Source organism: Pteronotus mesoamericanus, unplaced genomic scaffold (genome assembly GCF_021234165.1).
Source record: "Pteronotus mesoamericanus isolate MK-2021 breed Mesoamerican mustached bat unplaced genomic scaffold, CSHL_Meso_final contig_24, whole genome shotgun sequence".
Lineage (NCBI taxonomy): Eukaryota > Metazoa > Chordata > Mammalia > Chiroptera > Mormoopidae > Pteronotus > Pteronotus mesoamericanus.
The window spans coordinates 27,147,904-27,175,376 of record NW_026555100.1 but is presented as its reverse complement, the minus strand read 5'-3'; the positions used below and the strand labels follow the sequence as shown (position 1 = coordinate 27,175,376).

At 40.3% G+C, this 27,473-nt stretch overlaps 2 protein-coding genes across 2 annotated transcripts in view; one reads left to right on the top strand and one right to left on the bottom strand.

Moving 5' to 3' along the window:
- Window positions 1–11,203, bottom strand: part of RPP30 (ribonuclease P/MRP subunit p30) — a 32,293-nt gene extending 21,090 nt beyond the window's left edge. The window contains exons 1-5 of the mRNA XM_054572831.1: window positions 11,096–11,203; window positions 8,496–8,551; window positions 7,802–7,858; window positions 7,350–7,424; window positions 4,233–4,304 (exon numbers count right to left, since the gene is read on the bottom strand). Of these exons, the coding sequence (XP_054428806.1) occupies window positions 4,233–4,304; window positions 7,350–7,424; window positions 7,802–7,858; window positions 8,496–8,551; window positions 11,096–11,177 (342 nt within the window). The 5' untranslated portion in view covers window positions 11,178–11,203. The remainder of the gene's footprint in view (window positions 1–4,232; window positions 4,305–7,349; window positions 7,425–7,801; window positions 7,859–8,495; window positions 8,552–11,095) is intronic.
- Window positions 11,204–20,781: 9,578 nt separating this feature from the next.
- The window catches only part of HTR7 (5-hydroxytryptamine receptor 7), a 74,158-nt gene continuing 67,466 nt past the window's right edge, over window positions 20,782–27,473 (top strand). Inside the window, exon 1 of the mRNA XM_054572465.1 lies at window positions 20,782–21,305. Within this exon, the coding sequence (XP_054428440.1) occupies window positions 20,782–21,305 (524 nt within the window). The remainder of the gene's footprint in view (window positions 21,306–27,473) is intronic.

Sequence of the window (27,473 nt, the reverse complement as noted above, 5' to 3'; positions counted from 1 at the left end):
TAGGTGGAAGGAAAGTGTACTTTTCAATGCTTACCTATGTATACTAAGTTATTGTCAAAAACAAACTATTTTTCACTAAGAAAGCTGATCATTTTTTTAAGCCTGTGAAACATTCTTCCCCAGATGAAAACTAAAATTAGGCTACTTTTTACTAATGTAGTCGTCCTTTTTTCTCTATCCCATATAACCAGCTTATTAAAATATAACCCCTGTGTTGGTTTAACTACATGCACTGTAATAAACTTTCAGTAACAAAGGACAGTCCATTTGGCCCCTCTGACACCTCAAACCTAGAATGTCTCAAGGTGAATTCTTTTGTTATGTAGCTTTCTATTAATCCAAATGTTCAACTGATTTACATTTAGATAACTTAAAAAAAAAAAGGGCATTGTTCACATTATAATGAAACACTTTCTAAATCATTAAAAAAGATTAAGTATGTCCAAATATATTTATGGTTAAGAATCTTATTATAGTGGTTTTTGCAGGTTGTATATGAATTCATATCAGTTGTTTTTTTTTTTTTTTTTTGGCCAAGGCTTCCTATGAGGATTTAAGAAAAGTGTATTCTCAAAAATGCACACATATACTCATACATTTATTTTAATTTTATAAGACAAGGGGGACAGGGAAATAGGGGTTCATAGTACTTCCCAATTCCCTTCATGGATGTCAGGTTAATATGTCTTGGTATATTATGATACCTATTATGGAAGGGAGAGTTATGCTCCCCCTGGGAAAAGCGAGATGCCCATAAACGGTACCTCTCAACCTAAAGTGTGGGAAAAAGAACTCCCTGAAGAAATTAATTAAAAATGGAGACTACCAGGCCCTACTCCCAGTGATAAATTCAGAAGCAGGGCCCAATCACCTGCATTTTAACAAATATCCCCAGCAATTCTAAAGCTGGGAGAACCAGAAGCACTGTCCTGAAAAATACCCACTTTCCTCAAGAGCCTCAGATATTGGTAGCATACTCTACAACAGAACTCTTACGGGGGTGTCCAATCTTTTGGCGTCTCTGGGCCACACTGGAAGAAGAGTTGCCTTGGGCCACGCATTAAATACACTGCAACATGTAATCACACACACACAAAAAATCTCATAATGTTTTAAGTACATTTACGGTTTTGTGTTGGGCTGCGGGTTAGACACCCCTGCAGGTAGCAGGTGTGGATTTTGGAATCAGGAAGCAAGCAGAACTTTTATCTCCATTTACTTTTTAAATTTAATCTCTTAAAACTTGTATGTGTGCATGTGTATATGTAAAGCACAGTGTAATAAAATATGTAAATAACTTATAAGAAAATAAACATATATATATATATATGGGGGATGTGGCTTCAATATTTTTTTGAATTGAAAGGGTGTACCATCTAAGTCATTTGGAGACCAGTGGACCAAATAACCTGAATTCATCTGACCTTGTCCAGTCACTTTATTTTTTAGAAATTTTATTTATTGATTTTTAGAGATAGACAGGAAGGGGTGGGGGAGGCAGAGAGAAAGAGAGAGACACCGATTTGTTGTTCCACGTATGCATTCATTGGTTGCTTTTTCTATGTGTTCTGACCGGAGGTTGAACCTGCGACCTTGGCATATGGGGACGATGCTCCAACCAACTTTAAACCTTAAATAGGAATAACTAATTCAGAAGCTCCTGGAGCTCCTCTGTAACTCTCTGCCACATCCCCCTCCCCGCACCTCCAGCATCCCCAGGAGCTCTGCCCAATGGACTCCCCTCACAATCTTTCATCTTTGCCTTTTTCCCTCGGGTAGCTATGCAGGGGAAGGGTTTATCTATGAGACATCTTCCAGATATTCCTAGTGAAAAAGAGCATGTTATTTCCCATGGAAACAATGCTATTTAAGGTGGTTAGATTTTATCCCACTAATTGTTAACATATGTGTGTGTGTATGTGTGTGTATGCTTTTATGACTCATCACAGAGACCTCAGTTTTAGAATATCATATCTACAGGGATACCTGCTAAATTAATCAACCTTCAAACCAAACAAATGGAATCAATTACAGAATACAACCTCTTAAACAATAAACTGCTTGCATGTGACCTGATTCTAGGACATGATATACTTTAAAAGGGTTTATTTAAATTGATTTTCTATAGAAAACAGGGAGAGTGATCACTTCAGCTGTGTCTTAGAGCATGGGTAAGATTTAGACAGATAAGAGGATGAGATATTCCAATTTTAGAAACTGCTTTACGTAACTTTTTGAGTATATCTGTACAATCAATTTTAAACAAATACTGTGTTAGTTATTTATAGCTCTCTTCCCTCCTCCAGAATACTTCTGTTTCACTCAACATCGTCAAGCATATGTTCATGCTTTTAAATTCATTTTTTTAATAGTCTTGAGAAAAATAAGTAATAAGATAAATAACTAAGATGAAATTGTATGGAATTATAATGTATCCTAAAACCCAGGAGTCCTAGCTCTACTACATACTACCTGAGATTTAGAGCAAATCGAATAGCCTGAGCCTCAGTTTTCTCTTCTACAAAATGGGGAGAGTAACAAACATGTGTCCCAGTTATCCCTCAGGATTGTTTTATTAAAGGTGAAAAATGTGTGAAAGTCTTTGGAAGGTTATGCCTTCCAAAGATGCCTTACAGTTGTAATGCCATGTTTCAAAGGTCCTGTTTGATTCTCTAATCACCAGTAAATGGCTACGGAAATGTAAGTTATATCTTCTTCTAAGTCAATTTTGAAAAAAACGTACTACAACAAACAATGTGTATGTTACCAACTTTTAGTGTATAACGTAATGAGTTGCTACTTAATAACAAAGCTAAGTTACTATTTAACAAATTTGGAAACTACCCACAGTCCTACTGTACACCAAGGTTCCATCAATGAATCAGAATCTCCTGTGGAATGTGAAACAGATACCCAGCCAGACTCAATGCCCAACCTACTGGACCAGAATCTCCAGTGGAGGATGCTGAACACCCGTGATTTTAAAAAGTTTCACAGGGGCCTCTGAGGACTAAGAACCACTCCCTTCTACTGACCCCTTTCTCTGAACAAAACTGAAAATTACTGTAATTCAACATTTTATGAAAGGAGTTGCCAAAAAGAAAGTTACTCATAGATAAGCGGTGCTGTTTCCCTGCAACAATATAAACAACTAAGAATTCATTTCTAGAGATAGGGGGAAGTAAGGGGGTGGTGAGAAACAACTATTTGTTGTTCCACTTATACATTCATTGGTTGCCTGAAAACTAAATTGACCACACATCAGTCTCCTTTGTCCACAGCTCCATCTACTGGATAAACTTAGGCAAATATCTTCCTATAATTTTAGAACAGATTTTGTTTAAAAATGAACTGTGCTGTAAAATTTAAACTCTCAAAGACCAGTACTTTTTTTCCTTTAATACCCCTCTGTTGGATATACATTTTTGCACATGGATACTTTTTTGAATCTAAAGACAACGTTAGGAAGTTTCTGAAAGTATCTAGACCTCATTGGACAATGTAAAACATATTCCTGAAGAACTGTATTACCGCTGATATTTTTCCTTTTCTAGAATCATTTAAAATGTCCTGTATGCTCTGACTTATGTTGATAAAACTGAGCATACCTGTTATACAGCTTTCCCCCCGAAAAATGTCACAGAAATGGTACAAAAGGAATTAAATTCATAATAGCTCTCAGTTCAGGACAGAGGATAGTGTTAGCAGATGGTTGGTTTTGGAGAATTTCTGGAAGACTAACTGCTGACGTGATCATGGTGGCACATGGGCCACACCGCAAAGCATGCAGCGGAGAAAAGTCAGAGGTGGAGCTTTTATGCCACGTAGAACCTTACACCTTTCTTCCCCAACAGTCAGCAGCATATAGCAGAACCTGAAGTGATTTTACAACCACAACGAGAAAGACCAACTTTACTAACAGAAGTTTCCAATGAATGAATAAATGGATGAATAAAAGAATGAATGAAGCAGAGACAAAGAAACAGAAGAAAATTTGATGGGCTGTTCAAATCTGAGCCTGTCAAATGTCTAGTGGGATGAACAACAAAAAAAAAACAAACAAAAAAGAACACATGTCAACTAAATATACTCCTGTGAAATTCCAGAATCGTGTATGAAAAATCCTAGAAGTTTCCACGGAGGGCAAAACAGATCACCTACAAAGGCATAATAACCAGACTTCTTTTGTAAAATTATAGACACTATTTTCCTTTACTTAATCTGTTACTTACATGAAAAAGTTTTTCTGTCTTTGGAAAAACTGCAACAATATCATACAGCCGGACCCTTGAAGAAGTTGCTCTCTAATAATATAAAAAGAATGTTATCAATATACAGAAACAAAAACAGTATCCAGGGAACTTTGCCTCATGGTCTGGCTGCCCAACTATTATGCCACCAACAGTCTTGCTTTGCTTTGTACGTTGGCAGAGCCCTTCTAAGCTCATGAGAATTTCGATACTAGCATCCATCCCGCCAATCTTCCACCTTCCTTCCTGCATTGTTACACTTTAAGTCTTTGTACTGGGTTGGCCAAAAAGTCCATTTAGTTTTTTTCTGTAAAAACAAAAGACACATTTTTCATTTTCACTAATAGCTTTATTGATCTGGAATATTTTGGCTCTCCCTATTGGCTTCTAGTGGGAAGAGGCCAGGGGTGCTGCTAAGCATCTTCCAGTGCACAAGACAGCCAGCCCCCACAGCCAAGAACTTTTTGGCCAAAACGTCAACAGTACCAAGAAACTTCGCAAACCACTTCTGACACTTGTGATCAGTCATAGCACCTTCTCCATACACTGCACAAATCTTTTTTTGCATTTCTGTTGCGTTTTTACCTTTCTTGAAATAATAACGCGTAATACATTGAAGATGTTGCATTATCTTCTTCCATCTTTAATATTAAAATGGTTGTACAAGTTTGCTTTTTTTTTAAATGCACGCTGATATGACAGCTGTCACAATATAATCTAACAAAACTGTTTCCATTCAAGTTAAAGACAAGTAAGCAATACTAGAGCCATCATCCAGAAAAAACTTAACAAACTTTTTGGCTACCCCAACATATCAAACATTGTATTTGAGATACAAAAATCAAATTAGACAGCCGTTGCTTTTACAAGCTAGTGGAGGAGCTTGCCGGATACTGATTGAGAACCTGCTGTATGCAGGACACTAGGGGTACAGCTTCAGTCAAGGCTACGTCTGCCTTCACCGAATTCACCATTTTGTTGCAAGACAAGAAATACACTCGATTAAGTGTGAGGCAATTAGGTTCACGATGAGAATACTGTTAAATAGAAATTAAACTGCCAGATGTACAGGAAAATACCCAGGAATCCAAGGATACAGAGAAAGAAATGTATCAGTTAAAGAGTTATTGTTTAAAGAAGACAATTTCAAATTTATATTGTACGTGTGTGGATGTGAAAACACTGGAAAAATATATCTTCAAATGTACAATCTCTGAATAATGGACTATGTGTATTTCTTCTCTGCCTGTTGGCACTTTATAAATATTTAGAACTTCTTATTTTGTAAAAGAAAAGGCATAATAAAAAGTAGAGAAGGAAAAGAGGAGGGTTTAAAAGAAGTGGCAGGTGCTGTTTAAGCAGGCAAGACCTGCTGGGCAGAGCTGGACCGAGACAGGACAGGCTCTGGGTTTCAGGGAAATCCAGGAGCCAGGCTTCTCTGTCCTCTGCTTGTCTACCCCTACTTGGGAAAGGGGACCAAAAAAACCACAAAAAAACACAAAACAATTCCATTTATGTCTTCCTGGGCCTACAAAACCAGAATGCTGCCTTGCAGCTGTATAAAATACCAAAATTGGCTTTCTACTACTTTAGCAATGCCAATTGTTCTAAAGGAGACTGGCCTTTCTTTGATAACTCCTGTTCTATGGTAGGGGAATCTATTCTAGCTAAAGATAAAGCAGCTCACCTTCTCTCTTCCCCACTAGATCCTTCTCATCAGCAGCAGGCATAGTCAAGTCTCTCCCCTCTGACAAACAAAATCTATACAGCAGGTTCTCATCCACCAACCTCCTTATGCCTTCTGTTCCCCCATAAAGTCAAATTTCTCAAGCAAACTCAGCACCTTCTCACACTCCTGTCACTTCCATAAAAATGGTTTTGCTACAGTAACCACTGGCTTTCCTGTCAATAGATCCAACAGACATTTTTTAGCCTTTTTCCTGCCTGACTACTGAGGCACATTGATGCTTCTGACCCTTCCTCAATTCTTCCGTATTCCTTGGTGTCCTCCTACTTCTCAGAAAGCTCCTCCTCAGCCTCTAGTCCTAGCTTAGCCTCCCCTACCACTGAATGCTGAAATTCCTCAGGACTCTGTCCTAGGCCTTCTCTTCTCACATCACACCTGGACCAGGGAGTCTCATCCATTCCCACGATTTCAGTTATTCTCTACAGGAGACCACTTCCAAGTCATTATCTTTGGTTAGGATTGCTCTTCTGACGGCCATGCCTTTCTTTCCAACTGCCATTTGATAGTCTCCATGGAAACTTACAATAACCCATCGCGTCCCAAATGCCATGCCTTCAAATCTGCTTCTGTGTGTATGTCCCATCTCATGGACCGCCATCCACCTACATGGATGCTCAGGACACACCAGGGAGTCACCATCCTAGACCCAATCGACCATCAAGTCCCATCAACCCTCCCACCTGGATGCCTCTCAAATCCCCTCCTTAACTCCTCTTATCCATTCTCTATAATAAATCCTCCCTTGCTTAAGATCTTTAAGGGCTTCCAACTGCTTACCCAGATCCCACCTCCCTAACTTCACCCCAGGTCAGGCAGCTCAGAAGGCTCAACCCTGGGGGCAGTGTGTTATTTCCCAGAACACACCATGTTTTCCTTGGCTTCAGGACCTTTGCATAGTCCGTTCTATTGGAACACTTTCTCCCTGCTCAGCACCTGTTTAACACATACTGATTCTCCTGGCCCCAGCTTGAACATCAACTTCCTCAGAGTAGCCCCTAGAGCATCCTTTATCTACTACTTCCACCTTTTTAGATATTCCTCACAGATTTAAAAGGATTGCGTCTGCATTATTCACAGCAATATCCCCAGCACCCACCTGATGTCTAGTCAGGTGAGTTCAATGACTGACAGTCTACAAAGGACTCACATATTGTGGTATTCCTGTACATGTGCCACGAGTAGGAGAGATTCTGTTATATTATGTGAATTGTGAGGGCAGGGAGAACGGGCAGGTATCATGTATTGGGGGTGGAGGTTGGGTGTAAGAATGGGGTAAGCTGAAAAACAACACTTTCAACACTAACCAATACAACTCATAAGTCTAAACGAGAGAAGGAAGATAATTAACTTACCAAAACGTTGCAGTGAGCTGGATCCGAAACAATAATTGTCAGTCTAGTTAAAATTTTTATCGGTCTTGATTTTCCCTGTAATCAAAAACATGAAAGCACAAAATACAAATGATTGATTTTTCTCTTTACCAGTGGAAGTATTCAATAAAAGATATCAGCAATAGGAGTAGTAAAGATCAATAAAAACCTAGTCAGGGAATTTGTAACACGGGTAGAGAAAAAAGACATTAAACTACATAATGAGATAATTTAAAGGTTGTACGATTTCAGGAAAGAAGATCACCAAAGTACAGAATCAATAGTAACAGAATGTTTCATGGAAGAGCTGCGTCTTGATGAAAAGACTGGTAGACAAAGGAAGGGGCCGGGCTGGGTGGAGAACCATACATATCACTGGGTATGTCTGCACTGAATGAATGGGCATCGTGCTTCTTAAACTACAAAACACCTACCTGTACAATTGGCAAGGTTGTAAAGAGTTCTGAAACGGCTATTGGTTTTTCAATTTCCTACAACAAACAATAAACAGTCACCCTAGATTGTACATGTTAATGGGGCAAAGAAAAATGGAAAACTTACTAGGGGTTTGCAAAAAAAATAATTTTTTTTAAAAAAAGAAAGGAAGCTCATTTCTGATATTCAGAAACACTAAATTAGCTTTTTTTCTTAAGAAAGTACAGGAAGAAAGCTGAAGAGCAGGGAAGCACCTGTGAGCATCAATGGATAAAAGGGATGAAAAGTAGTTTTTAGACTGAAATAATCTGTAAGGTACAGTTGTTAGCCTTAAGAAAAATATACATATTTACCAGTATGTTTACTGGGAAGTCAATTAGTTAATGAGTCCATGACAATTAAACAAATTAAATATTGTGATCACAGTCAGTCAATAACAATGCACTTTTTAAAAAAAGTGACTACTGAAAGTGACTTAATTAACATCAAATCAACTTTAAGAATCCTCATAGCATGCTTCACAAAAAACTATCATTTGCACAAATATGCATCAACTCAACTTTTATAAGAATAGTGCACAGAGTGCATTTAAAAAATTGCAAGGAAATATGTTCATCTGTAAGTTCTATATTACCAATATAAATAAATACTTATAAAAACTGGTTATTAGTAACTTCAGAAATTGAATTTTACCTGTTTCTTTTCTTTAAATTCAACAACGTGATTGATGGCAACAACTGAATAGCCAACTGAAAAGAAAAATGGAACATTCTTCTTAAGCATAACAACTTCTCTTTCCTGTACACAGAGGCACTATCCCAATTCTAGGTGTCACAAGGAGAAAATTTGCAGAGCAGTAGAGGGATGAGCCCTTGTGTCAGGCTGCCTGCTTTCAAATCTAAGCATTACCACTTAAAAGCTTCAGGTTCTTCATCTATCAAAATGGTGATAATAGAACTCACCATACACCTGCACTGAGAATTAAATGAGATAATACACACAGGGTGTTTTAGAACAGTGCCTGGCACAGGTTTAAGGCTTTGTTTGACCTCTGTGACATAGTATTAGCAAGATACTAAACACCTTTAGCTTTGTGTGTCTCCTTTTCAACTCCCATTCTCTTTCATATTCCTTTTTTCATTTTCATCCCATCTTTATATTTTTTCAGCATCACTTGTATTCTCATTTCTTTTGCTTCTTACCCTTTCCACCTCCTTGAGAGGCCCTTTTTCCTGAGGAGATATGGAGTAGTGACTCCCTCACACCACTGTCCCCACTTCTCCTTCTGAACTCCCCGCCATCAGGAATGGGAACTCCCTGAGGCCAAGGCCTCGCTCTGTCAGCTTCAACACAGGGCACTGCTGCGGGCATTTGGACTCCCAAAAATATGCCTAAACCATGACTCCTATCTTCAAGTGTTTAAGCACTATATGGGGGCAGGGCGAACGACAGTATATTAAAATATAACGCGTATTAATGCCAAAATAGTGGTCGTCCCTGTCACCAGTTTGTCCTCCTTCCTCCTTTCTTTCCCCACTTAAATATTTATTGAGTATTCATTGCTTGACAGGCTGGGTGCTAACTGTTGAGAATACGGAAAAACCAGAAGATAAAAGAGAAATCTGCCCATACAGTACTTTGTGCTTTACCTTTCACTCAGTCATAGCAACCAACCCCCACCAAAATCTTCTTCTTTACCATACTCCCAAGTCTGCTCTAGTTTTTTTGTTATACCCAATCGCGATACCCTTTTGACCCCTAAACAATGTCCCTACTGTCCTTGAGGAATGGTACCTAGATTTAATTTCTCCACAAACTTATCCTAAACTACTCATCTGGCACCTCAGGATTACTTCCGCAGTCAGCGCCTGGTGTAACTTTGGTTTATATAGCATACTTCTGAAGCTTAGCATTGGCTTCTTACATCATGCCATAAACTAAGAACCAGGGTTCTGTCATCTCTATTCTTTGAAAACTTCCAATCACCAAATAGCATTCCTTTACCTCTGACTTAGAAATTGGAGTGACTTTTTGTCATGTCATGACTTTTCATTTAATTTTAATTATATATTTTGGGTAAAAATGTATATACATTTAACCATATCTCCCTCAAGCATATTTTAAATTGGGACAATTTTCTAAACAAATCATTATAACTCTTCTATATTTTTAAAAAGGGGTGCAGTTTATCTATTCCATGAGCATTAACTGAGTAACCACCATGTGCCAGGGCTGCTGAGTGACTGCTGAGCACACAAAATAAATAAAAGAATGACTAGAAAGACATGGCCCCTATTGAAAGAAAATCATGATTCATTCCGTAAGGCAATGGCATTAGGAAAAGCTTCACTGAGGAAGTAATACATGACAAATTACACCCAGAAAAAAATGACTTTAAAGGAACCACCAAATAGTAGCATTAAATGGCCCAGGTCATCTTGTCTACCTCCTTCTTTCTACTAGCGAGGAAAGTATTCTCAGAATGCTAATTAGTGACTGCAATGGAAAGAGAAAGTCAGTTCTCTATAGATACTTCATAAAGGGGATGAGAAGAAATGGTGTAATCCACTTTGCCAAGGAGTGGCTTTATCTAGCACCATCTCCGAAAAGTATCATTACCAGTTCTCACAGAGCTGGGAACTAAGGAATGGATCTCATTTTAAAATCCTTCTAGCCCCAGATCTAAAAAGAAAACAGCAGTCATGTTTAATTCCAATAATTAAAACAGGTTCTTATCTCTTCAAGGCTTTCGCTTTCCTTGGATTCAATATGTGTACCATTCCAGGGTTTTGGCCATGCTGCTCCCCCTCTCCCCGCCACCCCCGCAAATGTACCCTCCCCTATCCTTCCTCTAAATGTTATTCCAACATTTAGAGGCCCCATGCTCCACCCCGTTCTTCGAGCCCCACAGTGTTCCCCGCACTATGCACCTGCTTTGCTCTGACACTGTCGTGAGAGGCACACATGGGTGACACTAAAAGCACTGGTGTAGATTACATCTGGAACCCCACCATCAGTTGTGGGTCCCTATGCAAATCCTCCCACCTTCTCACAGCCTCAGTTTCCTCAATTTGCAGGAAAGAAGGAGCTAGACTGGGTAACAGTTCCCCAGTGATTTCGGATTTCCCGCGTTCCGGAGCCCAGCAACATCTGGGTGGGTATCAGTTTCCAGGGACACTCCAGAGACCTGAATGAGGCCCTGCCTTGTCCGGTTCCTCCTGCACGTGGCCCCTCTGTGTGGCGGACGGCGAAGCTAGGCAGGCAGAGCGGCCCGCGAAGCCAGGACAACTCACGGTGAGCGGCGTTCTCCACGAGCCCTCGCAGTGCCTTCAGATCAGAGCCCGCTCGCAGATCCAAATCCGCAAACACCGCCATGCTTAAGTCACAGACCGTCCGCGCGCCCGAGTGCGCAGCCGCCGGGTTTGCCCCCTGAGGCATGCTGGGAATTGTAGTTTACCCAAGCAGTCGGCCGCTCCCTTCGGTTGATTTAGCCGAAGGTTCGCTCGTCTTGAAGTACCAGCAAAAACTAGTGCGTTTAAACCAACGGCTTCACTTCATTCCTTCTTTGTGTTCTTCTAAATGAGAATGTTTGGTTTCCTCTAGAGGGGTTCAAATCTCCCACCATTTCTCCTGTTAAATAGTGTAGAAAGTGATTCTTTCGATCTTGTACCATAAACCAGAAACTCTCTAAGAGCTGAAATGCTTTTTAAAATGACATAAATAATCCGGTTTTTTTTTTCTTCCTGTAAAATCCATGCCGTTGTTTAAAGTGAGCTTATCTGGAAGAGGGAGAATCTGACCTGAAAACCTCTAAAGAGGACTGCCTGAGAAAAGCAAAGGGTCTTTTCTGCCCAATCAGAACTGGCTGTGACGGGGCACGGCTGCTTTCTTTCACGCTTAACATCTTAAAACACAGTTGGCTGGGCTCTCCCTAAGATGAGCACTGGGCTCCAACACCGGTTTAGCAAAAGGCAGTTTGAAAAGGGAGGTGCAAAGTTGAAATATTTTACAGTTTTCCAGTACCAAAATGTACAAGGTGGTGTAAGCAAAAGTCCACTGCCACCAATCCAATGTCAACAGTAGTCCCCGTTTGAGGTGTGGAAAAGGACAAAGTTTCCTCAGGTAAACAATTTACAAATTAAGGAAATCTAGCTTGCAGAGGAAATGGAAAGTGGGCTCCCCTGAGACAAAAAGAAGGCCCACTTTTACAGAGACGGTGCCTGCCCTGGTCCCGGATTGGTCCACTTTTATGCAGATTAGGAACCCAAATTTACACAGTTTGATTGGTTCAAATAGCATGGCTCCTATTGGTCAGAACCACGCGTTTCGTTTGTCATGGAGCAGCTCTAATTGGTCACCAAAGAGGCAAATGAGGATGTAGCTGCACAGCTTCCATTGGACGAGGCAATTCTTAGTCCATTGGTTGAAATATGATATTAGGACCCCCTTTATAAAGGTTGTCTCAAGTGGCAGGAAAACAGTGCAGGAGGCTTGACAGCCCAATCTGTGTCTTTTCCTTAAAATGCAGGGTGCATGAGAAGCCTCTGTAAACAATAGCTACAAGACTCAATAAATTTGGGTCCAGTTAACCACAAGCAGTCCTTGATAGGTGTTTCTTTCTAGGCTCAACCATGGTGTTATGTATAGCCCACATATTTGATGTTTCTATATTTTAAGACTGTATAAATGAATTCTGGAAAATTGATAAATCAATTCCCCAACAACATAAAATTGTGGAACTACATCAGTGCTTCTCAAATTATGTGTGATGAAGGGCAATTTCCCTCCACCCCGGTTCTTCATGAACCAGTGCATGATTCTTGCGCACTACCACTAGGCGGCTCTGGCCTCCCAAGTCTAATTTAACAACATCCAAGCTCTATATTGGGCTGAGTAAGAAGAGTCCACTGATCCGGAGCTTGGATATCCAGATAATGCCTAAGCACTGTAAAATTTACCAAACATTCTCAATTTCTGTATTGACTTATTACAAACAGTACACAGATAGTCTCTGGTCTGTGGACCACATCTTAATTAGTACTCCTTTACGTGATTTCTTTTTGGTTCTCAGAAGGGAATTTTAAGAGTGATCTGCATGCAAAGCTCCTCTTGGATAAATTCTATAAAGAAATACTTTGCTTCTTCCAATGTTTGGTATTTCCTAAGTAAAAACAGAAGAAATTTTTACTTCTGCAAATAGAACAAGGTCATACAGAGCAAACCCTCTGCTGTTCATCAGAAAATTTAGTGTTAATTTTGTAGGCTCATAGAGACATTTCATCTATGACCACAAAATCTAGATTGGTCAAAAATATGAGCAATGTGTGGTGAAGCTGAATAAGGTGACAATTTAATTATTTGATGCCAGCATTAGGCTAAAAATGGCTTCTTTCTTTGAAAGTCATGGTGCTGTTGCTGTCAACTGTACCATTGACTTTCTCACCTTCTCCCGGGGCCTAGGTGAAAAGAAAGAGAAAAGATGAGAAATTGGAACACATTCATTGAGCACTTTACAGAGGCCAGCCAATTTGCTGAGTACTTACCTACATTTCTCCTTTAATTTTCAAAGCAACTGTGAATTAAGTACTGCTTTTCTGGGGTTGTTTTTGCAACAAATGCATTTTACATCTGAGAGATCTAAGGCTTAGATGATAATGGTGGAAATACATGTGGATTCAGGCAGTTTGCTTCACTGCTCAACTTGTGTGCAATCTCCTGGGCAAAGCAAGCAGAGAGGAGAGTTGGAGGACCGGAAAGGAGGAGGGAGGGACAAGAAGGGAAAGGAAGGGGAGAATGGAGGGCTGGTGAGAGAGCAAAGAAGAAGTAGGGCAGGGGAGCACTGGAAAGGAAGGAGTGGAAAAGCAAAAAGAAAAGTGGGAAGAGGGAAAAGATAGGACAGAATAAGGAACAGGGAAGAGGGGCAGATGTTAGCCTGGAGGGAAAGCTGAGGCAGCAAGGCTCTGGAGTTTGAAGAAGACAGTGGTCATTACTGACTGGAAAATAGTAGCACTGTATAATCCTCTAAGTACTTTGTGTCCATTATCTAATTTAATCCTCACAACCAGCCAGTGAGAGAGCTACTGTTGTTTGTTATATCAAGGAGGAACCCTGGGCTCAGAGAGGATCATTCTTGCATCTTTGCCTTTTTCTTGGGGAGTTCAGAAAGAAAGGATGGGTTTTGGCATCCAAAGCAACCTTTGAACCCATCTCAGTCTCCCCGAGTCCCCCTTTTCTTGGTTCGCCCATGAAAGTCAGTGTGTGCTGGGTTAGCCCGTGCCCTTATCCTGTCCCCAGTTGGTTCATCTTTCTTCACTGGGCTAAGAAACACTCCACTGGGTGCCTGTCCTCTGGCAGCTGAGATGGGGGAAGGTGAGAAAACAGTATGATAACATGAGTTACACAAGCGTGTCAAGAGCATCTGACAGGGTCTTCCCTCTCAGATTGAGGGGGAAGTCTAAAAGATTTCGGGGAGGATAAAGGGCGATTTTCTGGAAGGAGTAATGCTTGAAGTAAATTTTGATATGCGAAATTGAGGCACAGTAAAACACAGAGGTCTGGGGTATATCCAGATCTGGCACAGAGTAGGTGGTACTCAGTCAAAAGTTGCAGATTAAAAATTGAAACCGTGAGCCTTTATACGCATGTCAACACAATTGTAGTGCAGTTAAATCTATTCAAAGATCTAGATATATGGCCAAAAATTCACTGAACTGTGCATATGGTACACTGGCATGATTTATCAACAACTCAAACAGAGCTCTTCTGTTCCCAATGATGAAGCACTTACAGGAGCTGCTGTACAGATCAAAAAAAAGATGCCCTTCCTCCAAGCAGACTTGTATTTTCCCCTCTGTCACATGCCTGGTAAGTTTGTGCTGTAGGCTGCTGTTCAGCTTTCCCCAGAGGCCCTGACAGAGCATTCTAGAGGAGTCAAATTGCTAAACCTAGAACTCTAACAGAATTCCACAGGACATCACCAATCCAGGAAGCCTCTCTCAATAATTCCTCTTTCATCTTGCCTACCCCTGAAACTCCCGTTACTCACCTGAGATCATGAGAATCTGTCCATCTTCTGAACTGGGGTGGTGTAGCCCTGCTTGCAATGTTAGATTTTTTTAAAGGGCAATTAATATGAAAGTGAAATTTTTTTATATTTATGTTTATATCAAAAGTTTGAAAATGACAAATAGAGAAGGCTTGCATATTGTAAGAATCAGCCTTGTGAAAATAGAGATTATTCTTACCTCTTTAAAGATGCAATGCATGTCTCTGACACAGAGTACAACTTAAGGAGTCATTAGGAAAGAAATCAAAGGAATAACTATGACTGGTATGTGGAAACGATGCTCAATGACAAATTTAATGAATGGAAAGAAAAGGACTGAAATTTCAACAGGGTTGGTTTTTTAATGCAAGTAAAATAATTGATTGTATTAGAGTTCTCCAGACATATATCTCTATCTCTATCTCTATCTCTATCTCTATCTCTATCTGAGAGAGAAATTGATTTTTGAAAAGGAATTAGGTCATATGACTATGGAGGCTCACAAGTTCCAGGATCTGCGGCTGGCAAGCTGTAGACCCAGCATAGCCCATGTTATAGTTCCAGTCTGAACACAGGCAGGCTCAAGACCCAGGAAGAGCTGATATTTCAGTCTGAGTTCAACGTCAGAGGAAAACCACTGTCCGGGCTTGAAGGCAGTCAGGCAGGAGAAGGCTAGGCTCTTTTGTTTTGCTCGGGCCTTCAACTGATTGGATGAAATCCACCTATTCTAAGGAGGTTAATCTGTTTTATTCATTCTACTCACACAAATGTTAATCTCATTCAGAAGAAACCTCACCCCCCCCCCACCAGAATAATGTTTAACCAAATGTCTGGCCACCCCATGGACCAGTCAAGTTGACAGGTATATTTAACCATCTCAGTCTTGTGGTCTTGAAATTGTTGCATATTAAGTAAAAAACAATTGCTTAGGCAACTAAAACTTTTTACTGAAGGAAAATTTACAAGGAGTATATATTGAAGGCAAGAGAAAGAACAGATCCTAAACAGAAGCTAGCATTTGCAAACATAACTGTAAATTCTGTTGCTCAATACCTTGGGAATATAGCTTAGAACTTGCAGGATAAATTATAAAAAAAGCTAAATTACCTCTGGTATTTTCTGTTGCAGCTGATAAGCAAGAAAATATATAAAAGCTGTTTGTATTGGTGAGAATTTTCGCTTGACTAAATCTTTTGGAAATAATGCCTTAAAATGGCACATCGTTTCGAAGTGACTTATTTTTATGTACAGAGAAGGATTTTGAGAATTGTAAAGTAGTCCTCCCAGAACTGGGAACCATGACTAACACTGACTCCTGCAGGGGTCAGTGTTAATATCAGACTTACGCAACATAAACACAATGTGACAAGATTTTTTGCCAAGACAGAATTTTGCCAAGGCAACTTAATTGAACTACTAACCAGAAACGACTCAGAGCTCTAAAGTTAAAAACTATATATACATAATAACCACGGTAACCATGCCTCACACACAGTTCATGCTCCAAATACCTGTAATGGGTGTACTGGAAACTTTGAACTTCTTGAAAAATGCTCATTCGTTAAGCTTTCTATGGGCGTTCTCTTTGTGAATTTGTATGAGGAATAGAGTGCCCACTAGGGGGTGTGCATGTACCACTTATATTCCAAAGAGAGTGGTACAAAGAATTGAGGAATTGAAAAAATAAACAAGTGTTTTTGGATCTATCTGTTTGCTGTTCATCTTTTTTTCTTAAACAGATTTTTTTAAAGGTGACATTATTTTGTAAAGAGAATTAAAAATTTCTAAATGGAAGAAACAAGAAAAAAACATTTTTATAGTTAGGGATAAGGAAATGAAAGTAGCGTAATTAAAGGGCACATGTATTTAAGTTAAAACAAAACTCACAACTCACTTTAAGCTGAGTCATTGTTTTAAATCACTAATGATTCTTGGTTATAGGCATTATTCTACATTCATTATTTTGGACAATTATTTATTGGACACCTAGTTTATGGCAGGAATAAGAAAATAACCTTGACTTTGGTGGTTCATAGTTTAGTGGAGAAGACAGTCATGTAAATGTAAAGCATAATGCAACACTAAGTGCTACAATAAAGATTTGAAAAATATGTTTTAACAAAATAGAGACAGACCCATAGACAGCAGGCTGACAGCTGTTTAGGAGGATGTTGGAGGGCTGGGTGGGAGGGCGGAGGGATTGAAGAAAAAAAGAAGGAAAAGAAAAAAAACATGAAAAATATGCTTTAAGAGCCTAGAAAGGAGGATATTAGTTATGGTGAAGGAATTGTCACAGAGAAGGAGACATTCCTGTTCCTTAGACTAACTGCTTTTATCCGAACTGGGCCTCCCCAATATTTCAGTTGACGGATTGCAGTCCTTGTCCTAAGACATGTGTTTTGTTTCTGTGCCAGCCTGACTGGCAGCCACAGGGTAGTGTTTGGATGTTTATACACAATAATCTTAGCCCTACACCTGTTCATGCATTGTGGTTTTCTTAGTCTTTTCTTATCCAATCCTGGGGGCAAGGGACACCCAGATCGTTAACTTAGTTGAGCGAGGCAATGGGGTACAAAAGTGAGCACCTATAATTTTTTGGGAAGTGAAAAAACAGTCCTGTAGGAAGTCAACCGCACTGTCATTGGAAATTACTCGGAACCCAAGTCAGCATAACATTAGTTTGCTTCACTGACTAGTGAGTTGTTAATGATTCCATCGGCATAGAAAACTTTATTTGCGTTTCTTAAATAAATCTAGGTTGTCAACGTATGCCAGTTCATGGGAAAATAAACTTTTCTATGCTTCTGTCCTATAGATGGGGATGTGTGGTTCTCTACAGATATGATTAAGCGTACACATTTGGATGAGCTAGAGAGATGAGTACCTAGAGCAAAGGAGAGCTTATAAAAAGCCAGTTCTTATTGAAGGACTCACAGCTCTCCTGCAACCCTCCAGAGCAGTTTTGAGAGTGGGGGCTTGCAAGTTGGGAGATTAAATCACAAAGCTGTAGTTCTCAGGTGCCCTCATTGACAATTTAATGAGAATGCTGTTATAGGCAATGAGAGTCTAGACAAGGTTTGGTGCTTTTAAAGCAGCAGAGTTATTATTATTTTTTAAATGAAACAAACACAAGGGATTAAGTCTGAAGACATGGTTCAATGTAGATGGCAACGCTTCTCTCATTATCTCCCGTGTATGTGCCAAAGAACGGGCACGTGGGAGGAGAGAGCAGATGGGGAGTGGTGGTGAAGAAGGCAACACCTTGGTACGGATGTTAAAACACCAGGAAGCCGAGGGCAAAAACAATTAATGAATTTAGATGAATGTTTAGGTATTTTATGAGAATTTTATGAAGCTGTATCTTTAGCTTTTCTTTGGAGAAAACTGTGGAAAAGCACACACAATATTTTAGCGTTTTTATGAAGATAGGATTATTTGTTAGTCAAGGTCAGAGGGAAACTGAAAGAATTCCAGATAGTTCTGTCAGGATTTTGGGATAATAAAATGATAGATGAAACTCAAACTTAACATAAGCAAGGTAATGCTGCAGGAGCTGAGATTTTCAATAACTATGTTTATGCATTGTGACAGCTTATAAATTAAATCCTAGAACTCTTAGGAAATACACTCAGCCATCACCAGGGATAATATAATAGAGGTGACTGCTCTATAAAAATGGGAGTTTAGACCTGATGTGATATTGAAATGCAAGAGAAAGTAAATTTGAAAGTAGCATTTTACTGAATATTTGGTGAGTTTGTATCTCCTACAATTAGAAATCAAAAACAAAAAAACATCAGAATTTGCTACGAGATATAAGTGGGTTGGGAAAGGCTGTTAAGAGTGTAGGTGCAAATTATATTGACTGTAGGCTTCAATAAAAATAGAACTTTCACTTTTCAAATTCTCTGTATACTTAATTAATGTGGAATATTATTTAAAAGAGACATAAGAAGCTGACCTGATTAGAGTACTTAAGAGGAAAAAAGTGAGAAAAGTCAAAGATATTTTGTAAAATTTATTACCTTAAAGAATTTTTAAGGGGCCTCGAGACAACTCTAAACCACAAAACCAAAAAACTGAGACATTTCAATGCAGTCATCCTGTGATCTTGGACAAGTCATTAAACTTCTCCAGGTCTCTATTTCCCTGTCTGTATTGAACAGTCAACAAATGATTTTTTAAGTGGTTTCCCACTACAAACTAGTTTTCTTTTATCTGAAATTGTTTAGTATTAACATAAGGTTGAAGAAATTTCCTCATACATTTCTCAACTATCAAATAGCATTGTTTTGTTGCCTACATTTATCTTTGATTCTGTATTGATCTGCTTATCACAAGCAGAATAGAGCCCCTGACAGTTTCACATTTTCACAATATTGAGAGGGCTGTGAACATTGGTCTACCATTGATGGATTATTTTTCCTACTTAAAATTTTTTTAATGTATATAGGGAAATATATGGGCATAATAGTGGTAAAACTCTGGGTTTGAAAACTATTACTAGATGATGGCAATAGCAATTGTGTTTGTTTCCTTATTTGGAAAAATAGGGCTAATATCCACCTTGAATGAGAATATTATTCAGCATTCAGATCAATACATTTTGAGGTTTCTATTCCTTTTTTTTTAAAATTTATAATCTGCTAGGGCCTAACTAGAAAAGAAAATAGATTTAATTATTTTTAGAGTCTTAAACTAAAGAAATCACTGCTGGCTTCTAATAAAACCTTCAAGCAAAATAAAGTAAGTCTCACAAATAATGAAAATCAGCCACTGTGACAAGGTCTGAAGACCAAAGGGATTTTAGGCAATAGGCATTAAATCAACATACACCTCCAGGATTCTTCCGTAGAACATTACAACTGGTCATTTCTTCGTTTATGTGCCCTGGGAAAATTAATCCTCCTTTCAACATATTAGAATTTGATGCTGAAATATAAAAGCAGCAGGGTCTAGTTTCACAGGAAAGAGGCCTGTTTCTAGACGCCCGCCCGGAGCAAGACCTGAAGGCATCTTTCCTTCTCCCTTTTTTTCCCTTTCTTTCTGAGGTTCCACCCCTCATCCTATTCGGGTCCTTCTCCTTTTCCACCTTCACCTTCTCCCTTAAGTGGTCAAAATAGGAAACGGAAGTTGCTGCTTTCTGTATTGCTCGAAAAGGCTTTTTCAATTAATGGGGGAAAATTCTCTCCAGGTTCCCCATTTTGCAATGAGTCCGAACACCCACTGGCTTCCCTAGTCCTCCTCCACCGAAGGGTCGTTTACTAGTGAGAGGAAGTGCGGGTCTGTCGGAGGGGGTGTGAGCCCTCAGCCGCAAAGCCAGATCCACCAGCGATCTGGCTTGGGATCCCGGGAGACGCGTGGAGCACCGCCCCCCGCCCTGTGTGGACGCGCGGGGGAGACGACTGCCCCTACCCAGCGGGGGAAGCCCGTTCCAGGGGCCCGAGGGGCGAGGGCAGCGCCGAGGTGGCGGTGGCGGTGGCGCTGGCGGTAGGGACACGGCGCGGCTGCCGCAGGGGAGCGGCGGCGGCGGCGGGCGCGAGGGGCGGGGCGCACTCCGCAACTTCTGCCGCTGCCTCCCTGGCGCTCTTCGCTGAGTCGCGCAGCGGCAGCGGACTGCGGGCTGCGGGCTGCGAAGCTGCCCGCCGAACCGGGTCAGCTCGCACGAGAACCCGTGCGTCCCGGGCATCCGTCCGGTGCCGGAGGCGCCTCCTGCAGGGAGTCCCCGCGCGGCTGCGCTCCCGCGTTGTCCGCAGCGGCTGGGGGCCCGGGACGTGCGGGGCTGCGAGGCCGAACCGGGCGCCCCCCAGCGGCCGGCGCGGGCCTCATGGCTGGGCCGGGCGGAGCGGAACCGGCGAGGTGAAGCCCCTGGGCCGGCAGCCGGAGCGTGTGGCGGGGGCGCCGGCTCCATGGGCAGCAGGGCACAGCGGCACGATGATGGACGTTAACAGCAGCGGCCGCCCGGACCTCTACGGACACCTGCGCTCCGTCCTCCTGCCAGAGGTAGGGCTGCCGGACCTAAGCCCCGACGGCGCCGGCCCGGCCGCGGGCTCCTGGGCGCCGCACCTGCTGCGCGGGGTCCCTGAGGTGACCGCCAGCCCCGCGCCCCAGGACAATGCCTCCGGCTGCGGGGAGCAGATCAACTACGGCAGAGTCGAGAAAGTTGTGATCGGCTCCATCCTGACGCTCATCACGCTGCTGACGATCGCCGGCAACTGCCTGGTGGTGATTTCGGTGTGTTTCGTCAAGAAGCTTCGCCAGCCCTCCAACTATCTGATCGTGTCCCTGGCGCTGGCCGACCTCTCGGTGGCTGTGGCGGTCATGCCTTTTGTCAGCGTCACAGACCTTATCGGGGGCAAGTGGATCTTTGGCCACTTCTTCTGCAACGTATTCATTGCCATGGACGTCATGTGTTGCACCGCCTCAATCATGACCCTGTGCGTGATCAGCATCGACAGGTAAGGCCCGGGCTGCCCCGTCCCGGGGTCCGGCTGGGGGATGTGCTTGCTGGTAACAGAGCCCCGCGCGCTCGCCTTTTCTGGGAGGGTAAGCCAGACTTCACGGCGGGATGACGAGTTGCGCTTTAAAACATCACCCCCCACACATCAGCCCTACACGAGCCAACTTCATTTAAAGCAAAGCCTATATTCACCTTTAAAAGAAGAGCCCGAAATGTTCTGGTTTACTCTAGAGAGGACTTTTAGACCAAAGTTAAGAGTATTTCGAGCATTAGCAGTTCCACCAGGGGGTCCCTTGTCTTGGTTTTCGGGAGGAAGGAATCTGGTCCTTTCTGAGCTTGACAAACCGTTGCTGTGAGCCCCAAAGAGTCAATTCTTACTTTAGGAAATCAGTGGGAGAAAAGTCACCTTGCTTCCCTAGTTGTAGGAGCTACTCCCCAGGCCAATGAAAAGACCTAGATGGTCCCAGAATTGGGGGTCTACATGTCTTACCGTTGCACCCCCGTGATTGCTGATTCTGAATCTCATTCTTTTGAAAAGCTGGTTTTAGGGTCTGGCAACAGTATTTGCATCCTGTAGGCTTACTGATTGGAGCCTTACTCTCTGTCGGAATGGTTGGTTCAAGCCTTTCATCATATCCCTTCGGAATCTTCTCTTGCGAACTCCCCCAGTGGAGTAATTGAAATCTAGACTGATCGTCTGCCAGGGATGCTGGAGGGGGGGAAATTCCTGCTGTGGGTATCAGACCAGACCAGGACGTCCCCAGGGTTCCCTCAGACTCTAGGATTACAGGATTCTGCAGTGGAGCTAGTCTTTGGCCCTAGGAATATTGGGCAGTTGACAACTTGAAGTATGGTCCCAATGCTTTTTGGCCACAGAGCAACTCTGCTTCTCTTGACACTGAAATAGTAAACCTTAATGTTCACACTCAGAATTCTACTGGTATTTTAAAACCAGCACAGGTATTGTGTTTGATGATACAGAAAAATGGTTGCTTATTTTCTTTGGGGACCTACAGGACCTTTAGATGTGTAGACCTTTTCAGCATAGGAAAAATAATTGATGCCTCCGTGCTTAAGAGGACAGTGCCTCAAAAGCTGATCTAGCACGAAACTGAAAATTTCCTCCGTTTCCTCCCTGGAAACACTCCTATTTGTGGTTTGTTGATATTTAACATGTTCTACTATTTTACTGCTTGGCCAGGGTTTTTAATAACTGAATAAAGGGAATGATAGGAAAGGGGGTATTTTCAAAGAAAAAAATACATCGTAGGTCTGTTTAGTTAAAGAGCTAGATTAGTTTTGAAAAATTGGATCCTGCCCTTTTATATATTATGTTAGGAGCTTCTGACAGAAAACAAGGAATTATTTTTAACAGTAGAACATGAAATGCACATATGAGAATATTAGCTCCAAACTTGACAGCTGAAGTTCTGAATTACTGTAGTTAAGAATGTCAAAAACATATGCACTTACAGTCTGGTTGTGGTGACAGGAACTAGGAAAGCACGCTCAATATACATAGTAAGTGTAAACATGAACTATAAGCGCAACAATTCTACTGCCTAGCCAACCAAAACAGTGCTCCTTGCATGAATGGAGTCTTTTTAAATGGAACTTAGTGTAGTTAAATGAATAACAATTTATGCTGCAAGTAATGCATTTATAATTTTTGTCAATGATAAATGGTAACTAACATAGTGGGCTAACTTGTCTCCTTAGATATTCAGTGCTTCTGTTCATCTGGGCACATTTGGGTTTGGCTGGGACCACCCTGAGGTGACCGAGCATAAGCCAAACGTTTTTCCTCACTCAGTGTGCATGTGTGCCTTACCAGCAGCAGGGACATCTTGATCTGAGTGTGAACAAGAAGCTTCTTGTCAAGAGCTTCTAATTTGTTCATCAGCTCTATCCATATGATGTCACAAATTATAATAATACAGGGATATAGATTCTATCTCTTCATTTCCTGTAAGAATTATGCCATTGATGATTTCTGCTTAAAAATTATTTTGGAAGATAAACATGTCATTTCTTTACATAATATGAATAACTGGTAACGGTGGGGGACACAGATTGCTTTGCTTCCAAGAACACACAGAACTAAAAATGAGAAAAAGGAAAATGCATTTGGCATCTAAGATGAATTATTTTGAAAAGACTGTTTTCTTTCGTGCCATTGTAGAACATGACCGACAATAGTAAAATGTGCTGAGAAAATATGAAAAAATTTAATCTTTATTCATTCATTTATTCATTCTCTCTTGATTACCTAATATAGGTTATGCTGTGCTTTGTGCAGCATAATCAAAGATGAATAATAGTTTCCCTGCTTTTGAGCTCATACTATATTGTGAGAATTTGGGTTTCTGTTGAGCATTTAACTTTTGCTCAACGGAACCTTTGATTTTTCTTAACCAAGATGCTTTTTCAGCCTTTTCCAATGCAATTGCATGCCATTTTCTTCACAGCTTTCAACACTCTCATATCCACTCTTTTCAGATAATGACTCATGATCATTGAAAAAGTGGCAGCCATTGGATGGGAACTCCCTTATCTTTCCACCACCGAACAACCTTTCCTGCATTGGTACCCTTTTTATTTCCTTCTAGTAAAAAAGGAAGGAGACATTGTATCGCAGCAAAGACCGAACTGCCTGTGCTTCGCATCCCATCCCCTCTCACCTTCTCAAGGACTGTGTTCCTTCCTTGATTCCTCCTATCTTCTTTGTTTTCATTGTTTCCTCTCAACTAGGCAAAGGTTGATCTTCTATTTTTTAAGATCTCCTTTGGCCTCACTTCTCCCTCCAGTTACTGGTCCACTTCACAGTTAAGCTGTGCCCACAGCCTCTCCTTATTTCCTTACTGCTCAGAGAGATGAGTTTGACATGCAACAGTTTTGCAGTTCAACAGTTTCCCTTTTAGGATACTCTTTTAAAAATGGAAATTAAATTACTCTTATGCACAGTGTGAAAACATACAAAAACAGTTCTATATATTGTTTAAGTGAATCTATATAAGAGTAAAAGTACAAACTAGTGCAGAGGAATGGTGAACATCAAATTCGGGGGAGTGGTTTATCTCTGTGGAGTGGGTGGAGGTGCTGTCAGGGAGTCGCATACGCAAATATATTGGTAATGTTTTGTTTCTTAGTTTTGATGGTTTATATAGACTTGTTAGTCTTTGTATAACATTTTGTATGTTTGAAATATATTTGAAAATTTTCTTGAAATACGTCTGCAACTAGATCAAGGAATTCAATATTACTAATCTTCCAGAAGTCCTCTCCTGCCACTTCCCAGTTTCTCATACACTCAGAGATAACCATTGTCTTGACTTTTAGCATCATAAATTAGTTCTGCTTGGTCAGAACCTTATATACATGGAATAGTATATTACAAACTTGTAAAAACCGGTTTCTTTTGCTGAATACAATGTTTGTGTGATTCATTCATAGTTTTTACTGCCAGTATTTTCTTCATGTGGGTTTATTTATTTATTTTTGCTGAGTAGTATTCAATTTAATTTGCCTATCAGTTCACCTGTAGATGAACATTTGAACTGTTTCCAGTTTCAGGACATTATTAACAGTGAGTCTGTAAACATTTATTTGTGGACAAGTAATTTTGTGGACGTGTTTTCATTTCTTTTGGGTATATATAATGCTGGATAATAAGGTACTTTATTGCATTTTAATTCTATTTAACCCCCTACATCATTTGTGTTATCCTTGTCATGCATTTTAATTTACATATTTTCAAAACCTATTAGGTGTTATTTTTATTGTTATTTTAAACAATCAGTATTCATTATTATTTACCCACATGTTTACTTTTTCCATTACTTTTGATTTTTTCCCTATATTACCATGCTTTCTTCTGACATTATTTTCTTTTGCCCAATTAGACTTTCATTAGCATTTTAAAAAAGCGAATGGTGGTGACAAATCTTCTCAGTATTTACTTGTCTGAAAATGTCTTAATTTTACCATCATTTTTGGATGATACTTTTTTTGAGCATGGAATTCTATATTTGAAGATTTTTCAGCACTTTAAAACATTCCACTGTCTTTAGGCTTCCATAACTTCTGTTGAAAAATCAGCCATTAATCAACATTATTATTACTCCTTTGAAGAGAATGTGCCTTTTTTCCTCTGGCTGCTTTTAGGATTTCTTCTTTATGTGTAGTTTTTATCAGATATTCTGTGATGTCCCAAAGTCTGGCATTATTTTTTGTTGTTGTTGTTTTGCCATCAGCCCTACAGAGTTTCTTAGTAATTTTTGTATTTGTGCATTCATATCTCTGAATTTGCTATTGTCTCTTTAATTACTTTTACTATCCCATTCTTTCTTTTTCTGTCTTCACATTTACATAATTTAAACTTTTTTACTTGATTACACATTTCTTACACTCTTATTTATTTTCCACTTTGCATTTTCCTCTTTTTCAGTTTTGAAAATTTTTTGACCTGCTTTCCAACTGATTAATCATCTCTTTTGCTATGTCTAATCTGTTTTTCAGTCTTATCTATTATGAGTTCTTAATTTCAGTCTTAGAAAATTTCATTTGATCCTTTTTATTGATTCTAATTATTTAGTGAAATTCTCTGCCTTTTTATCTAATTTATCCATTTTGTTATCATATTTTTGGATATATTAATCATGGCTAAACTCTTTTTCTACTAACTTCATTGTCTGAATCACTTGTGGGTCCTTTGTGCGTGATCTGCTTTTTCCCCCTCTGGGTTTTTGGTCTGTGTCTTGGCATACCTAGTAAGTTTTGATTGTGTACTCAACATGCGATATGAAAAATTGTAGATGTTGTGGTAGATAATGTTATTTTCTTCCAGGGAAAATAGCTGCTAGGCAGGCATATTGAGGGACTGATTATTGTAATCCAATTGGACTGATCCAACTATAGGCTAGCTTTTAGTTTTGATAAAGCTCTGTCTGCCGCTGGCTGATACCTCTTTCTATGGCGCAGCCTTCTTGGGAGTTTAGCTAAGAGCACAGGTGTTCTTGATGACGTCTCCCTGTGTTAGTCAAAACTCTAATTCTTCTATCCTCAGTACTGTGATACCGTCAAAATTCCCACTAAAAGCTTTTGTGATCTTTTTCTTTGGCTTCTTTAGCCTCCTGTCCTGTACAGCTTCAGAATTCAGCGAATGTGTCTAAGGACCAGCTGAGTGTTGGGCTTAGCTTTCTGCTTCTTACTGGGATTTTGGCCACTCATGTCTCTAATTTTTATCTTTCCATCTTCAAGAGACTACCCAAATTTCTTCTGGTATTTTTGCCTCTCAGTAACAACTCTGCTGAGGCTCTTTGCCTGGCTTTTCAGGCCCTAAACCCCTCACTAGCTTTGGAAAATGTCCCTAGGGAAAGAGTGGCTGCAGAATTTTGGTTTGCCTCTCTGTGGTTCTCTCTTTTCAAGGATTTTTTCTCCCTTGACTCCTGATTATCTCAATAATGCTATTGTGGCTTTAAACATGTGTGTGTGTATTTGTGCGTTATCCAACTTTTCTGGTTGTTTTCATGAGAAGCATTAGTCTGAAGCATCAAGCAACCCCAGCAAAGCTAGAAGTAAATGTGTGCCTGAAATATTTTAAATATGTACTAACATAGCAATATAATCTTGTAAATTTTCTGTTTAAAACTGTTCATTGGCTTTTTATTTCCCTTGGAATAAGATTCAAACTCTTTAGCACCTCTACAAATTCCCTGATTTTTGTAGGGACAAATTCCCTTCATCCACAACAACGTTTTGCACCATAATCCATCTTGCTTTCCATATTATAGTCATAATGACCGTTTTTAGTGTTCCCAGCATGCCAAATTCTTTCCTACCTCAGGCCCATTCCGTGCATGCCCACCAACTAATATATTTGCAAAGCCGTACTTTTATATTTGGAGTTCTATTTCCTGATATACATTTTTTGATCCCAAGTTGGAAATTTAAAAGTGTTTAACCCTCTAGAATGGCAACAATTAAAATGTCCAAAAAATACCAAGTATTGGCAAGGGTGAACAGCAAAGGGAACTTTTGTACCTTGGTAGTGGAATTGTGAATTGGTAAACTACTGGGAAAATAGTTGGCATTATCAAGCCATATCGAAGATACATACAAACCGTGATTCTGTTATTTTCTGATATAAGTATATATTAGAGAGACT